Raw genomic sequence first — 17,737 nt, 5'->3', positions numbered from 1 at the left:
AATAATTAATAATTGACTCTTTTGACGTCATAAATTTGCATAATTTATTCGTGCATAAATTAGCCAGCGGACATTCCACGTGCGGCACGTGGCTCGTCATTCAAGATGGCGGCCAAGGAAGCTCTAAAGTAAGTTGAAATAAAGTGTGATTTTTGTATTACTTGTTGACCTTATTCTTGATATTTTTACTTCTCACACCAAGTGATATCTAGCAAGGGTTATTAGTGATGTGTTGATTGCCTTTTTATAGACTCGTAGCTACAGTAAATGAAGATTCGGATGTGGAGGTGGACGATCAGCTGTTGAGTTCCAGTGATAATGTAAGTGCATACAGTCTTGATATTTGATTATATTTTCAATATTACTCGAAGGGTAATTGCCATTTAAGGTTCATGAAGCAGACATGTATGTTGTTGCAGTTGCGTTTGGCTGTGAGATATGATTACAGCAGGAATACTATGCGTAATGCCTACAGCAATCGTTGGCCTTCATCTGCAAATAATCCCATAAATAAATAACAAATACTTTTTATTTGTACGCAGTAGGCTTTCAAGCTATAAGCTTGTGGAGCCATGTATCCTCCATACACATCCCTTACATACACAGAGGGAGGAAAACCAGAGAACCTGGAGAAAAAACCCTTGTGACAAGGGAGAGAACAACGTGTTTACATCAAACAAACTCAATTCACTTATGGCATCTGCAGACCAGCAGACCAACCTGTTTGACTCACAGCAATGAAATACAATGCATTAGCAGCATATGTAACCCATTTTGTTATAATTCATCTTGTCGTTTATAAAGATTACTTTTATCTGGTGGTATTTCAACAGGAAAGTGATGGACAAGAAGAATCAAGGCACAGCAATGTGATTAAAATAATTAAAAATCTTGACAAAAAGTCATCTAAGAGGTAAATGTAACATTGGTTTGCACTATTCCCTGTCATGGATGGGGAAATGTCAGGGTTTAGATAACGAGAATGAACTTCTGACTTTTTGACTTCAAGTACCATGTGATCCTAATGTTCATTTATTAATAATGATAATAATAATAATAATAACTTTATTTTTATTGATTCATAAGGAAAAGAAATCAAAGATCTGAGCCAAACCTCAAAGTATCTGAATTTCATCTAAGCAGTGGTGGAGGTAATTATTTTAACTACTTACTTAATTTAGTATGGATCTCGATAAACATTTGATTAAGAAAATAAACACAACAATTGCTGGACGTTTCGATGACATGTTGTTGAAAATGATGACAGGATGTCATTGAAACGTTCAGCAATTCTTGCGTTTACTTTATTTTATTTTGTTTTATTATCATTACACCTTCTACGAACTTTGGTATTTATTTTAGATAATGAAAAAATTGACATCAAAGACTTGATTGGATCACTACAGAAGGAAGGCCAGTATGGAAAGCTCAAGAAGAAATTGGTAATTCAAATGGATATTAGATATTAAATAACGATTAAAGGTTAACCCTATTCACAGTTAATGCACTCATTTTACTTCTCAAACAACAGGCTAATTAGAGATAACTAGCTAAAAACTAGTGTGAGCTGCGTCGGTGTTTCTAATGAAACAGTAATGATAAAAGGGTAAATTTTACACTGTGAAAAGATGAAAAAACTTACTGATGTTTCGGACGCTAGTCCTTTGTCGGAGCAAAAGAGGCCAATTAGTAATCTTTACGTGACGGGGTGGCAGCCATTCTTGTAACAGTAGGTGTTATGTCTTTATTTCCTTTTGTTCACCAGGAAAGCATGGAAAAAAATGCTGCAACTCTTGATGTACCATTACCTCAACTAGAAACAAATAAAGTGAGTTAGTACTACCTTGAATGTTGTTAGTGTGTAGTTCCAGAAATTATCCATACCCACCCCACAGAGGAATTTTGAATTTCTGAAGGGTGGGGGGGTCAGAGAAAGAACAAAATTACAGACTTTTTATGGAAGAAAATTGGAATTTCCAGAGGTAGGGAGGGTCTTAGAAAAAAATTCCTCCGTGGGGGAGGTATGGATAATTTCTGGAACTACACAATGTAATATTATATAAATCACTCTTTTGTTCAAAATATAAGGTTCTGCTTTAACCATGAAATAGGTGTTAGTTCCCACTAATAGAATTTTTTGCAATTTGATTTAGAGTGACCACAAAATCAATGGTTCTGAGTGGCGGCTGGACTTGATAAAATACAAATGTATAACACATCAATTCCAACCCAGACTTGCAGCCATTTTTTTGTGGACACTCAAGTGAATTTTTTTTCGGTGAAAATCTATTCTATTGTTTTAATTTTCATTATGATTAGAGATAACTATGAAAAATGTAATCTTTCTATCTTACATTAGTAGTTATGTTCTCTTAGTATAATCTATTTACAACATAAACGTTTTTTAGATCCAAAGAACCATTGCCTTTGAAGAAACATCAAAAGAAGTTGGCAAATGGCAGCCCATTGTGAAGAAAAATAGAGAGGTAAAGACTGAAGGAGCTGCACAAATATAATGAGTATTATGCCATTGTATAACTGTTATGAATGTCGCGTTCTGATTGGTTTGGAGCATTTGCTTTATGAGAGCACATTGCACGCGCGCACTTTCTGTTACTTCATTCCTATCTATTATTGTAATTTGTATTTTATAACAGAAATAAAAAACTTGCTTGCTGTGCTGTGTGCATAAACCACTTGAGGATTGGCAGAACACTCAAGAAGTGTCCAAAAGCACTCCGCTACGCCTTGTGCTTCTCCTAACACTTTTCTCGTGTTCTGCCAACCCCCGCGCGCCTTATGACAGCACACAGTACGTGTGCTTTTTCTATTTCTTCAATTTTGTTCTACCTCTAACAAGATTAATATTTTATCTTTTCATTATATATTTTTCCAGGCTGAACATTTGTCATTCCCACTAAATCCTTACAAACCTCCTGAGATTACAACTAAATCTTTATCTGTTACATTCAAGGTGAGAGACTTTATTGTGAATAACATTGCTTTTGAACCACTGAAATCTAACATGAGTTATTGAAATTGTTTTTACAGCCAAGAACACCCCTAGAACAGGAGATTGCTGCTGTATTGAATGGAAGTTCTCACTTGATGGAAAGAAAAAATAATGAGCTTACAGAAGAAGAAGAACAAGCACTTCTTGCTATGGATCTTGAGGAGGTATTACATATTCATTATATAAGATGATAAGGTGCATTAGTTAGCTGTGTTCATATACACCTGGACCCATGTTGAACAAATGGCAGATAGCACTATCTGGATAAGGATTTGCTCATCCAAAAACACTATCCACTCTTTGGGCAACTGTTCACTGTTTCAAAAAATGTTGTCCGTAAGATATCTAAAATGGGTGATCTGAGGCTAAACAGAATATTTATGTTTAAATTTGTTCTTTCTAGCTAAAAAAATATGAAAAATCACATTTCTAACTAAAGGGTCATGCTTCATGTTTGAATCTAAAAGAAAACTATGCTGTGACTTTATGTAGTGACTTTATGCAGTGTGTTACCTAGTCTAATCTTTCAGATGTTTTTTGGAAAAGGTGTACATGTATGTTTGAGTTAGGCCCTGGCTAAACGAGGAAACATGTTTCCAGAAACATGTTTACCGCGCGCATGTTTTGTCAATGTTTCCCAGTTTAGCCACATGTGAAACATTGCTTCCAAGACGCAAAAAATGTTTTTACTGTGCGGCAGAAACATTACATGTTTCCAAGACGCATGGAAACATTGTTTCCCGATGTTTCCTGACAGTTTTGCCACCTTAGGAAACATTTAGGGAAATATGTTTCTGGAAACATATTTCCTCGTTTAGCCAGGGCCTTAGTGAATAACAACCTCTTGATGATCCCACATACAATACAATTACACACTTTTTATTGAATGGTTATACTATAACTAGTAGTTTATGTCATAAATCCATTTTAAAAGACTTGCTTTCATATTTCATTTCTTTAAAGGCAAAAGAAAGAAGAAGTGAACTACAGCGACTCAGAGCTCTACAGTCTTACTATGAAGAAAAATGCAGAAGAGCCAAAAAGATCAAAAGCAAAAAGTAAGTTTTGTATTTCATTTTTTCCGAACGACAGGATATCAAACCAATGATTGTTCTTGTGAGGTACTGTTTAACCACAAGATGAATGGTGATTCATTCAAAGATTGTATAGGTTAAATGGTTTTCCTGTTGAGTACTATGATGAAGCATGCCATATTATTTATTTCCACTGTTTTCATTGCTATGTGCTGATAGAGACAATAGTCACAACTGAAAAATTGGGCAACTCACTACTACCAATCAGAGTATGTAAAGATACCAAACAATATATTTGATTGAAAATATTCTATTGCCTGATTTCCCTGTTGTGGCTGTTGTCTTGATCAGTGTGCAGCAATCAAAATAGAGTATATAACATTACACATTAACTTACCTAATTAAGTGGAATAATATTTTGACAGATACCATAGAATCAAAAAGAAATCAGAACAGCGTGCTGCAAGCAAACTTTCCATTGAAGAACTCCAGTTAAAAGATCCACAAAAAGCTGCAGAAGAGTTAGAAAAGATGGATCGTATCAGAGCAGAGGTAAAATAAAAACAGCTGAAAGACCTTGAATTATTGTTCTTCAAATAAACTTTTTCTTTGATGTCTTCTTAGGAGAGACTTTCTCTAAAACACCGTTCCACTTCCAAATGGGCAAAGAATTTACTCATTAGGGGACACAAGAATCCAGAGGTAAGTCTTGAAACAGATCAAATGAAAATCAAGTTTTGTTTTCTTTCTTTAGCTCACCATCTTCCATCGGTGATTAAAATTATGAGACATGAGCTGGGATTCCCCTTTCTTGGGCTGGGAAAATGGAATGCTATGCACTGGGAATGGGATTCACGAGAAAAAACCGAATGGGATTAATATTTGAACAAAACATAGGCTTGGACTATGGGTTTCGGTCAAAATGGGGGCTGGCACTAAATATGATTAGTACCCCTTCCCCTTCAGGACCCTCATATAACAATGAAGTTTAACCTTATTAACTCAATAGCTTTGTTAGATATTTTCTCTAAATATGTCTCTTCTCTCTACTCAGGCTAAGAAAGCAATACAAGAACAACTTGAATTGAGTAGAAAACTTACAGAGAAACAGCAAGTACACACAGAAAGTGATGATGATGATGATGATGACACTAATGCTATTGACCCATCAAGTATGTTTGGGAATCTAAAGGCAGATAGTAACAACCCTTGGAGTTTGGATACTAATACTCGTCATGAGAAAACAACTGGTTCTGTACAAGACAATGGTAAGTTAGCATAGAATATGTTAGGAAAGGGAAGCAGCGGTGGCTTGCGCTGCTAATGCCTCGCCTCTCACCAATGCGGCCCGAGTTCGAGTCCTGCCGATCTCAATGTCGTATATGAGTAGAGTTGTTTGTTGGTTCTCTCCTTTGCTTCGAGGGTTTTGGTTCTCCCGTTTTCCTCCCTCCTCAAAAATCAACTTCTAAATTCTAATTCGATTTTTGGGCTTTCACTTAGTTTGGAACCTAGCTCTGTTGTGATTGTCCCACGCTGTGATACAACAGCGAAAGCTTTGTAGATTTTTGTTTAGATTTTTTAGAAAGGAATGCAGTAGTGAGACAATGATGAAAGTGCAGGGGTCCTGAAATCAGTCATGGTATGTGGGCTGTACTGACATGACAGCTGACAGCATTGCATATGCCTGCATGCGTAGATGAGGTCACGATTGTCAAGTCAGGATTCTGCTTTTCTGAGTCGTTCATCAACTGTCACTTGACGTTTAACATGTCATTTAACAATTCAGAGTGCTTTGCAATTAACATTACATTGCTTCTTCGCACAATGAAGTGTAATCAAAGTAGGTTTTCGTGGACATCAGTCAAGGCTTTTCCATGAAATTCCAGACACTTGCCCTTGGAAACTTCATTTTTTCCGACTTCGTTATGGAAGCAATTTGATCGATGTCCACCAAAACCTACTTTGTTATGACGGCAAATTGTGCGAATTCGCGCGTATAATTGAGAAGCGTTGTGATCAGCCTTTAGATAGCTCGGCTTGCTAGAGTAGTTTTACCTCAATAATCTTGAATGTGATAAGATAAGTAAGGCAAACTTAAAATGAATTCCATGTCTTGTGTTTAAGAAACGACGGCCGGTTTCAAGCGTATTCCAGCTATTAATGTACAAGAAACGACAGAGAAGGCGAACAATGAATCAGAAGATGACAGTGAATCTGCAGAAGACAATACTGAAGATGATTTTGAAATAAAAGTATCAAACAAACCCAAGAAAGGGAAAAAGAAATCGAAGAAGAGAAAAACCAAGGACCAAGACTGGATAGAAAAGGAAACACCGAAGAAAAAAGAAAGTTATAAAAGTAAAGTGAATAAGGTTAAAACTAAAGTAAAGGGAAAAAGTAAAGACGAAGAAGAAGATGATCTATTGGAGATTTTAATGCCGTCTGACGAGGAATCAAATAACGACAACGAGAAGCCGCCCACCTCAGTTGAAACATTCAACACATCACATGCAAAGGGGAAATCTGTCATCGTTGATCCAAATAAGATATTCCAAATGGAAGAATACAATTCCAACAAAGTTCTAACAGATAACACAGACAACAGCGATCATATCCTAAACATACAACAGGCTTTTGCTAACGATGACGTCATTGAAGAATTTGTTCGCGAGAAGGAAGAGGCGATGGAGTCTTCAAAAGGCAAGGACCTCGATCTGACATTACCTGGCTGGGGAGACTGGGGAGGACCTGGTGCGAAGGTTACCAGTAAAAAGAAGAAGTTTGTAAAGAAAGCCGAAGATCCACCGCCTCGTAAAGACAGAAACCTAGCACATGTTATCATCAATGAAGAAGATGACAAACGTTTGGCCAAGTTACAGGTAAGGTCTACATTTGACTCTATTAGGGCTGTGTTGTAATTATTCCTCTTACCTTGGTCAACAGCTCGCACATTTGTTGAACCAGGTAGAGTTCTGTTTTTTCAATGATTGACTCTCCCAAAACGACGTTCCGCACAACAATTTTGCTAGACCTTTTTCGAAACAACGGCTAGTGTAACTGCGACTGAAGCGACTGTAATCACAGTAAGTGTTTGTGATATGGAAAGACCAAATAGGATAAAATCTTAAAAAATGAAAATAAAATAAAAGTAAAAGTTGTTTTAAGGTAAAAGTGTTAGTGTAATAAAGAATAGGCTAAAAACTAGCAAACAGCATCAGTATACGATGCCATGACGAGGCTCAAAGATACTTTATCAATACGTTATACTTAGAGGATACGTTTTTAGCTTAGATTTAAACTAACATAGATTTACAGCAGATCTGTTGTCAAGGGGAATAGAATTCTACGATTTCGAGAGGCATAGTACGTAACCGTGTTTGAGTATGGAATTGATAGCAGCAGCTGGTTGGAGGAAGGTATTAAGACCAAGTAAGATCATGTCTTTCCAACATGACAAATATTTTAGACTTTCCGGCAATACACAGTAATGCAATCCTCCTGCATGTCAGTAAAGTACAGGTCATAAGGAAGAGAGGCAGACAGATTTGCCGCCTAGATTGGCAGAGAACAGTTCTGACGTTTATCATACCTTGATTGATAGGTGAAGAATATACCTCATCTTTACATGAGCTCAGAGCAGTTCGAGAAGAGTATACGTAATCCTGTTGGTAAAGACTGGAATACTGGATCAACAGTCAAGCAACTAATCAAACCTCGTGTTCAGACCTTGATGGGATCGATTATAGAACCTATTAAACCTACCAAGAACCTGAAAAGATGTAATGCACATAGCAGCGTTGACAAGAAAAGATTAAAAAAGAAAGACGAAGGATTAACCATTTATAATTGAGAATTAATGACTAGTAATAGGATTAAAAGGAAAACTGTTTTATTTGAATGAAATAAACTATAACGACGTATTCGAAGTTATTGTACTGAAAAATGAGATATATATCATCAAACCTGAGTAACGGTTTGAAAATCAATCGGTCTTTCTGTCAACCATCTTTAATATTGCAAACGTAAACTTGTACACTCAACTGCATTTTATTATGTTGTGTTTGGGAATCAAGGGTGTTGTAGGGTGCGGCACTCACGCCTCACCTTTGACCACGGGGTCTAGTGTTTGATTCCTGGACTCAACATCATACATTATAGAGAACCAGGGGGCGTAGCAGTAGTGCACTCACCTCTCACCTTTGACCACGTGGTCTACACTATAGAGCATCAAAGGTGGTGTAGAGTGCGGCACTCGCCTCTTACCTCTGGGGTATCGGGTTCTATTCCCAGACTCGGCATCAGATGTACCTGGATAGTTTTTCATGCGTCTCTCCCTCGATTCAAGGGTTTTTCTCCAGCCAGGTTCTCCGTTTTTTTTTCCCTCCGCAAGACCTAACAAGCTAAATTCCTATTTAATCTGTGAGTTGGCCGTGCCCAACCCATCAGAGGTTGTTTCAAGGTATTGATAAAAGGCGCCGCATCACCGTCCTGTGTACGGCCTAAGTATGTCGCGGAGTTGCCTGTTTTGCAATTTTTTCCAACTATTCATAGGTAAGATAAAGCGATAACTACAAAGCAGAGGTAGTTTGGTTGTTAAAAGTTTTTATTGTCGATCATGAAAGAAATACTGATGGTTGGCAAACAGCGCCAACATTAGGTAAGATCTATAGCACCAACAAGGATAGCTAAAGTCTTGCTGGATGGGCTTTGCAGGGCATCAATTCATTATCGGCGTAGTGACACAGAAAGCAGATTGATAGCCTTTGATTAACACTGAGACATGCTATGCTGGGTTGCTCACCATTTACCCGGAAAAACCGGAAATTCCGGGTTGAAAAACAAATGGTATTCTCTACTTTCACATCCCCATAATACTTTGCGTCTTTGGGGATAACCAGAGGGTAAAAACCCACTTATTTTGCTGAAGGCTGATCAAACAATGTTGACAATACCTTGTTTGGTATCCTAAAAATAAAATGAAGAAGTAAAAAAACAGAAAAAGATAGAAGCTTGAAGACGTTTAAGGTAAATTTTAAACATTTTTTCGTAAGTCAATACATTTTCTGTAAGACCAAAACTCTTGATGATCTGTACACGCAAAAATAAGTTGGAATAAACTGATAATCAGTATTGTACAGATAAAAGCAGGTATAGTATAAAATCAATTAAGAAACCTTTCAATTTGGGACACTTTTTTGATTGGTTACCCCCCAAAGACGCAAGGCATTATGGGATGTTAAAGTAGAGAATGTATCATTTCGATCGAAGAGTTCCGGAAAACTCGGTCTTCCTATTGAGGTAATCCACTTTTCCCGCTCTTTTCGATTCTTCCGGAAGACGCGTGTACAATTTTTCGAAAGTCAAAGTTTCCCGCTTTTTTTAACCATCAGCAATGAATAACCACCCGGATGGATTGGTTTAAATGGTAAGCACCCCCGCATCGCAGCAATAATGATCAGTAGTACTAATATATTAATTACTGATTAACAAGCTATAATTCCCTGGGTTATTAAGCTAAGTAACTGCCCCTGCGTGAGGTGGCGGCCAGGCTGATTGCATGAAATCTAGTAGATCTAGTTTTAGTACGAATGTCGTTCGTTTGTCTAATTAAAGGCTTATTTGATTTTTATTTTATCTTTAGCTTCTTCAACTAAACTCGCTTCATTGGTTAGGAGTCAAACACATCAGGTGGGGTTAATTCACAATGAGTTTTCTGCAACTCGCATTATGTTAAAGTCAACTCTCGTCTGCGGACAACCCCGGCCGATATTTACATACCCCTCGTTCTTGCGGACAGGAGCAAAATGTCCGGTAAAAGTACTTACAAAGAAATGGCTCTCCCTATTGGGGACGCTCGTTATTACTGGTAGACCAAGTCACAGTACCGAGGGTACCCGCTGTAACGAGAGATGACTGCACTTAATATTATTCTTAAAATCTATAAAACTTTAAAACTAGCTTATGTATGCTTCTATGCAAAATATATCTATGTATTGAATTTTTAACATCAAGCGAAGTACGCATGCGCAGGCGCAGATTTGTTTCACTATAGTAGAGGCGCATCTTATAATACAGAGCTGGTCATAATCGATATATGCTCTCCTTTTTATGCAGTATTAGACAAAGCTTTTGGTATGATGAATGTAATAGGAATAGGATGATGTTCTCACGCATTAGCTTTGAAAATCGTTATGAATAGTTGTTTTAGTAGTGGAGTTTGAATACTGTAGTCTTTTTTTCCTTTTCTGTGTGAATAAATTGACCGTCAGAGATGACTTGAACAATGACTGCAAGTCTACCGTAGTCCATACTAGTATTATGATCCAGGGTTTAGTCTGTAGTTAGATGGTTAGGTGTGTTCGTCTAGGTGCTTATCCAACGAATAAAGGTAAGCAAAGGTTTTTCCGCAATGAACACAGGAATACTTATTATCTCGCATGTGAATTCTCATGTGCCTCATGACGGTTGCGCTTTGCGTAAAAGATCTTCCACAGTATTTACATTCAAATGGCTTTTCTTTGGTATGTGACAGTTCGTGCTTGTTTCTCGTTGATGATTGGGCAAATGTTCTTTTGCAGAACCTGCAGCTAAATGGTTTCTGTCCAGTGTGAGTACGAACGTGATTGGCCAATGTAGTTGTCTGTGCAAATCTCTTTCCACACAGGACGCAATTAAAGGGTTTTTCTCCGGTGTGGGTTCGTAAATGTGCAGTCAGGACCCCAGATTGTGCAAAACGTTTACTACAGTAGCGACACCTGAATGGCTTCTGGCCGGTATGTGTTCTGATGTGGTTGTTTAGACTTGACAGATGAGTGAAGGCTCTCCCACAATGACTGCAGAAATAGGATTTTTTGCTTGTCTTGTCTGGTTCTTCAATTATATCGTACATGGCCTCCCAATTTCTCTCAAGGCTGTTTTTGGTGTCTGCTGCCAAGTTATCAGGTGGTGTTGTATTTGTTGAAGTATAATAACTATGAGATTGAGGATGACATGACGCCTCACCAGAATCACCCGGCGAAGATTCCTGTGTGTCAGCATCAAGCAATTCTGCTGCAGCATTTACCCGAGGCTCTTGCCTACGAAGTACCTTGAGGTTGGATTCATAGGCATTGCTTTTAGATTTCTTCTCATTAGGATTGCTAAATGCGCTGTTGACGACAGTTCTCGTGTCGTCTTTCATCACGATGTTCGCCTCTTGGCTGTCAGACTCTTCTTGCTTGAATCCAGTATATATGGGAGAACGTGGCATCTTTCCTTGGTCAGGTGACTTCTTTCTATGCACGTCTTCACTGTTAATGGTATCACGTGCTGTATTGTCCCAGTATGATTCCGATGACTCATCTTTAGTGTTTCCCGTCAAACAAGCTGTACAATGAGAATTTGCCTGGCTTGTTTGATAGCAGCATTTGTCACCTATAACAGATGTGGTGCATAACCGTGGATGCACTTCCCCCGTGGCTATTTGCTGACAAATCATACAGTCGTGCTGAAATTTGTTTTGGTTCACTTTTATTACTCGTGGAGGATCGATGGTGTCTTTGTGAAGCCTATCTTCTTCATTGTACCAGTGATATCTTGATACCGAAGTCTCCTGATTCACGCCTGCTCCAGGGATTTTTTCATTGTTTCCATCGATAGCTAAACTAAAGCAATCAATGATAATGGGATTTTTGGGCGAAGATCGCTGTGCCGTTATTTCATTTTGCGTTTCAAAGCTATAATTGGGCAGCTGTGCAGTAGGGTAACAGATGTCCCGCTCAAGGTGTGGGCTTGTCACTTGTTCTTGGATCACGAGGGGATAACAAGGCAAGAAATAAGGTTCACTGTACTTTTGAAGGTTACCTTGACAACAAGACCTATAGCACCGGCCACGTGCTGGGGTAAAAGCAGAACCTATTTTCTCTTGTGTGGGGTAGCCCAGCGAGTGTCTTGGCTCACTCAGGGGCATATCCACGAGACGGCTGGCATGTTTTCTAGAACCCTCTATTGGCTCTAAATGCCGTGCTATTTCATGTTGTTCAGCGGCTGTCTTTGATCTTGAGGAATAATCATTTCCTTGGATCAAAGTGTTTTCTCTCAGATCTTGACGATGGTCGTTTCCTGGTCGTGTTGCTAAAGCAAGTGATGGTAGTTGGTCATCATGTGTTGAATGGTACGTGCTTTGTATTGGTTCCCTATATTCTGGCCAATACTTCCTAGGGCGACCCCTCTTTATTATGACTTGCTTGGGAGACAAATTAGTACGATATGGATTTAGTGTTGAATCTTTTTCCCTGGTGTTATGACTTTGGTAGTAATCAATATAATTCCCGTGAATATCGCTACCAACGATTAGTTCTCTTCGCTCATCACCCTCATCGAAACACCTTGTCCTTGAAGCACAATCGGAATCCATATTGAATCCTAAAGAATAAAAGTCTAAAAATTAAAATACGCACACATACATATCATGATGATAAATATATATTATTAGAGTATTATTTGGGATGATGCAACATATTACTAACAAGTTTCATTGGGTCGTGTTATGAGGCTTGGTTATGGCCAAAACAAGACGTGATCTGTTGTAACAACAGACTGCATCAGGCAACTAGCATTGGGTTAGGTAATAAACTAGTCATTCCTCAGCAAAAGGGGGGAAAATGTTTCCTTCATGCAAATCTAACCGGATAAGATACATTACTGTTAGAAAAAAGCCTGACTGGCACGGCACACTGACTATATCAGAAAACCTCGTTGCATCCATTTGAATATCACGAACAACTAACTAATGCATTTTTCTTACGGAACATATATACGCAGCAAAAGAGTCGTTTGAATAACAAACATCGTCATCGTCAGCTAAATGAACGTGTGTGGATCACATAGTCAGTTTAGACCAAATCATTTTCAGTTTTTCTGGTCTGCAAGTGAGGTATTAATATGGTATTACTAAGGTTAAGTATTGCTATGGTTCAGAACTTGTATGACTGACCGCGTTTTCTTGTCATGGTAGAAAGCAAAATTAAGATGTACGAGGAAGGAATACCGTTGATGAGAAAGATGCCTTTAACTTTGTTGACTTTCAGTTTGTCCTCAGTACGGAAGGCTGAAGCAGTGTCCGAAACGCACAGGAGTGTTTAAAATATATTCCAGTCTCACCATCACAGTCTACACTGAAGTTATACTTGCTAGCTTAGTTGATAAAAAATTCCTTGTAGTTGCAACGACAGCTGATCATGAATTGGAAAATAGGATTTTTTTCGTGTCTACGAATGGGAGCGCAAAATAATAAAAAATTGTACCTGTTATTCAGTTTACTCCGTATGTCGGACTAGGAATGACCAATATTGTTTTTTTCTTAGATAAATCAAAGATTATTCTTGACTCTTGACTTTAGATCTTTCTCATGCTATAATACGGAGTGTAGTTATGATGCGAAGGCACGTATAGCATGTCAGGGCCTGTTTTGAGATAATCTAGACTGATTAGGTAAAAACCCTTACCTCCTGAAGATACAGAAATGTTCTTTAGATGAGGCAATCTGATTATTTCTTTTTACACCACATTGTGGTGTAATCGTCATCATCCTTAAATTTTCTACGAGTTTCTTTCATCCAGCCATAGAAATATCCATTTTGTTGGTATATTGTCTAATTATTTATTTCAAGCTAGTTTTCTTATATTTTCAACTAATAGATTTTTGTGAGTCAGGTTCAGTGAGAAAACAGACAGTATTGATGAATGCCGGTTTCAAGTTCAAGCTCCATGCTGCTTTGCGCTCAATGATTCTATGGAAACTAATTGTACTCTCTATCTTGACAATGATGGTGTGAATAATATGTGGACGTGACAACGTTTTTAACTGAGAAACTAATTTTACTTCACGACTCAAGAGCAAAGTGTATTTTATCAGGGTTGCTAGAAAAAAGGTTTATTCGAAACACTAAAATAGTGACACCGTAGAGTCAAAAAAAGCTGGAATGTTCTTCACTCGGGTTGTTTTGTATGACGTGTTGAACCCCCTGGGCCAGAAATATAAAAACACAGTTGAAAGACGAGACTTTCTTATTACTTTGCTTTTTTATGACAACTATAACGTTACGACGTCGCCTGTCGGTATAATTAAAAGCTGCAATTTATTATTGGGATCGCTGGATCAACAAATATGCCAAATACTGATACTAGAATATTTAGGGATAGCTTTGTTATTTACAGGGCTTTAACGGCTGTTCAGACCATTGCTAAAATTGATGTAGCGGCAAAACTCAAAATTAAACTCCGCAACACTAAATTCTTGATAAATTGTGTATGAAGGTGAGGAGAAATTCAAATTGAATGAAGCATAAGAGAAAAAAATATATAATCAAAACAGACTATAGCCCCAGCTAAGAACAGATTACTCATGAGAGACCCGATATTGTCTTATCGGTATAGGAGGGCGGGCGAATATTTTTTAGAAATGAAGACGACGTGAATGACATTTCAAATATCTTTTTCTGCCATCAAAAACTAATTCTAAAGCAAGTTGTTTGTCGAACTGGTCTTAATGAGGGCTCCAAGACTCCATAATAGGGCCGGTCCACTTTCAGTGTGTGGACGTTGGTAAACTTGAGTTATTTGATTTTGGGCCATAACATTACTTGCAGCATTTGCGGATTGTTGGAGCGTCAAACAACTCCAAAAACAAGATTATATAAATATTTTTTTCTAACACAAAATGAAAGTCGCCTTCATATCATCTTTTTGAGCAGTTGTGGTGCTGTTGATTGGCAAAAGAAAGAAATGACGACTAACTAGTAAATATCTAAGTCGCTGAAGTCTGCCTAAATCCTAAACTGAATAAATAAGTTCCTTATCTTGAATCTAATTTTCGAAGTTAATAGAACTTTGATTTTGATTGAATGGGTTAGGGATAGGTACATACACGGATTCGCGGGATTTTGTCTGGATTAGAAAGTTCGTCTTTTAAAATAACTGACTAAGAAAAATTTTTGAACAGTATTTTTGTCGTACTGACGTACTGACGGAATTCGCCTAGGACAAAAAGAATTAATCAAATAAATAAAGGAAATAAATAATATATAGATCGTTGTCAGAGAAAAGAATGTTTCTGCAAGTTTTGATTAAGACATGACCCTGAAGTGAGTTTTCATTATCTTGATATTATTTAGACAAAAGTTATATAGCATTATTCGTGGTATTGGGTTGATGTCGCGCAATAAGTTGAACTTGCAAGGGGTCCCTTCACCTTGCATTGTGATTGGTCAAGACGCCGAGACTCCCCTCAAGCAAAAACAACATTGAATAAAGCAACTATGACCACTACGAGTTGAATTGATTACGTAGTCTGTTACACATGCAAATGTTTGGCACCAGATGTAGTCCTTAGTATTAAGACAGCTTTACTGAGACAGTGATGGATTATTGCTGGATAATCATTCATTAATATCTCAGTACAGACCTTCAATCTGTTTGTTAGCCTTTACTGAATCAATGATAAACAAATCGGGTTTGCTTTACTTTGAAGTTTATTAAAGAAATATTTCGTATGGCAAAAAGTGCAATATCGCAGGGCTTGAAGTTCAATCGAAGGATTAAGAGAACAAATTTCAGTGACAATGTACCTAATGTACGCTGTCAGCACTTTATTTTTTCTAACTTTTTCATGTTGCTTTGCAATGATAGTTAGCGCACAGGGTGAAGTATTTTCCCTGTATAGCTAACATTTGTTTTGCTTCACTAAACTCGTTTCTTGATCAACAGACAGTAGTAGTCTGGCTGCATGCCGGCTATATATATATTTCAATATTTCCCATTTATATGCTTTTTTATCCCTTTTTCACACTTAACTCAACTTGTTTGTTTTTTCAACTTGTTTGTTTTTCACTCAAGTATTCTCATTTTATTTGTGTCTGTTAAGAGTTGTGGCATAAAAATACAGTAGTGGCAAAGATACGTCAACCATGTCTTTTGGGAAGACAACATCATAATGTTTGAACAGTTTCGAGTGCACCAAATGATTGAAAGTTTTGACATTTAAGTAGATGTTTGAAAGTTTTTCTATTTCGCACCACGAACAAAGAGGTTCTCATTTTGCGATGTCAGTGTAGAGTACGGCTAGAAGTGGATGGCTTAACAAACTACACATGGTCACTGCAACTCATAGGTCGCGGTCATACGTAAATCAAGAATGTTAGAAAACATTATATGTACTGTTGTAATTATCGAAAACATGCAACACTGTACCTTACCGCATACACTTGTGTAGAAAGGTGACTCACAAGCAGTTTGTGGATGAAGTAGCTGTATGACGGATGATGACTATAAAGAGCTGTCTGTATGTGCCAGTATACCTCGTTTCACACCCAGACTTATATTGGAATTTATTAAAAATTAGATCATCCATGTCAAAAGAAACAAATACATAGTTGCCTCTATTTTGTTTTTCAACTCGCAGCGAATGATAGTGTAGCAGACAAGGTAATTATAGTTTGACAATAGAATGTTTATTCATCGTGTGGGATCGATATTATCCACCATGGGCTTTCTGACACTGCAACAACAACAACGAACACCAACCAGATGACGAATAAAATTGAACAACAAAAACGATATTTTACGTCAACAAGATGGAATATTCTAGTGTGACAACCTGAGGTATTAGATCATAGCCTTAAGGACCCCTGTCAAAATGATTGAAAAACAAGAGAGAACAATAAAGAGTCAGACAGCTTAACCATCATGATATATTTAAAGAATCATGCGTGCGGCGTAGGGGATTGGTTAAAGTGCTTTGATTGGCATGGTTATGATTGCATATCGCGTTGGTAACATACTTTAGCAAGAGACTTCTATCTATGATCTTAAGTGAAGCACTTAATCAGCCCCTCGATCCAAAAGATCCTTTTAATTTGTAGTGATTATGAAATCGATAAATTCTAAGATAGACAGATAAGAAATAAAACAAAATCACTGTTACAACTCTACGTAACACTGTTGAAATATTCTTTCTATCACTGGAGAACATCAACTCAAAACCATTCGCTTGGTAGACGATTCTTGATCATAAGCTTTAACGTTACTAATTAATCAACGTATAGTCGCCTTATAAGCTATTTTATCAGTTCCGCATTCGAATTCCAAGTATAGCTAGCTTAACTCTGGCGATAGAATGAGTTTGAAAGATGCGGACTTCTTGTATTGTTGCCCTTACTGCATGGCACTAGCTTATCGCACTGATAAAATGTTTTGGGCAAGAAGACGACCAAATAACTGTTAAAAAATGCCGGCAGCGTTAGCACTACTGCAGCCTGTTGCCACGTATATATATATTTCATCAGCATCAACTGGTTCACATCGTTTCAAATCTTTTCGGGTGATGAGCCATAGTCTAATGGCCGTAATATAGGTTTTTAGTTATGGTTGGCACTGAAGCAGCAAAGATCACGATCTTTACTAAACCTTTTTGTTTGCCGCACCAGAAGTTAGTGTAGCACCCTTCAGGGCAAAGTGAAGTAGCACAAGTTAGTGTAGCACCCTTCAGCTTTAGCTCACCATTCACTAACTCTTAACCAAGGTTAAAGAATATTGGCGCCGTTGTGCTATGGTTTTACTAACATATTAATTTTGTGCGAGTCTCTGCTAGTAAATCTTTTGATTTGTATGACTGATTTTCAAATCATGATTATCTTTGCTGTATAGTATGTAT

At 37.6% G+C, this 17,737-nt stretch overlaps 2 protein-coding genes across 6 annotated transcripts; one reads left to right on the top strand and one right to left on the bottom strand.

Moving 5' to 3' along the window:
• Positions 1-93: 93 nt before the first annotated feature.
• Positions 94-7,973, top strand: LOC116291345 (U3 small nucleolar RNA-associated protein 14 homolog A). The gene is made up of 15 exons (XM_031698520.2): positions 94-128; positions 251-320; positions 834-913; positions 1,087-1,151; positions 1,363-1,442; positions 1,766-1,828; positions 2,409-2,486; positions 2,897-2,974; positions 3,052-3,177; positions 3,977-4,071; positions 4,473-4,599; positions 4,672-4,749; positions 5,102-5,315; positions 6,172-6,926; positions 7,649-7,973. Exons 1-15 carry the CDS (start codon positions 106-108, stop codon positions 7,895-7,897), a joined length of 2,181 nt encoding a protein of 726 aa, XP_031554380.2. The 5' UTR covers positions 94-105; the 3' UTR covers positions 7,898-7,973.
• A 659-nt stretch (positions 7,974-8,632) lies between these two features.
• LOC116291341 (uncharacterized) lies at positions 8,633-16,400 on the bottom strand. Of its 5 annotated transcripts, none has more exons than XM_031698514.2 (2): positions 16,276-16,400; positions 8,633-12,450 (listed from the first exon to the last, which is right to left on the bottom strand). In XM_031698514.2, the coding sequence occupies exon 2, from the start codon at positions 12,440-12,442 to the stop codon at positions 10,397-10,399; it is 2,046 nt and encodes a 681-aa protein (XP_031554374.1). In that variant the 5' UTR covers positions 12,443-12,450; positions 16,276-16,400; the 3' UTR covers positions 8,633-10,396. The 5 variants fall into 5 exon arrangements, with proteins under 5 accessions (XP_031554374.1, XP_031554373.1, XP_031554376.1 ...); XM_031698513.2 differs by having other exon boundaries at positions 16,281-16,398; XM_031698516.2 differs by lacking the exon at positions 16,276-16,400 and adding an exon at positions 13,533-13,734.
• Between the last annotated feature and the right edge of the window lie 1,337 nt (positions 16,401-17,737).

Source organism: Actinia tenebrosa, unplaced genomic scaffold (genome assembly GCF_029948245.1).
Source record: "Actinia tenebrosa isolate PJP-AT-01 unplaced genomic scaffold, QUT_ActTen_1.0 PGA_scaffold5__44_contigs__length_20552954, whole genome shotgun sequence".
NCBI classification, from domain to species: Eukaryota; Metazoa; Cnidaria; class Anthozoa; order Actiniaria; family Actiniidae; genus Actinia; species Actinia tenebrosa.
The sequence above is the reverse complement of the archived record's forward strand: the minus strand, read 5'-3'. Positions and strand labels throughout refer to the sequence as shown.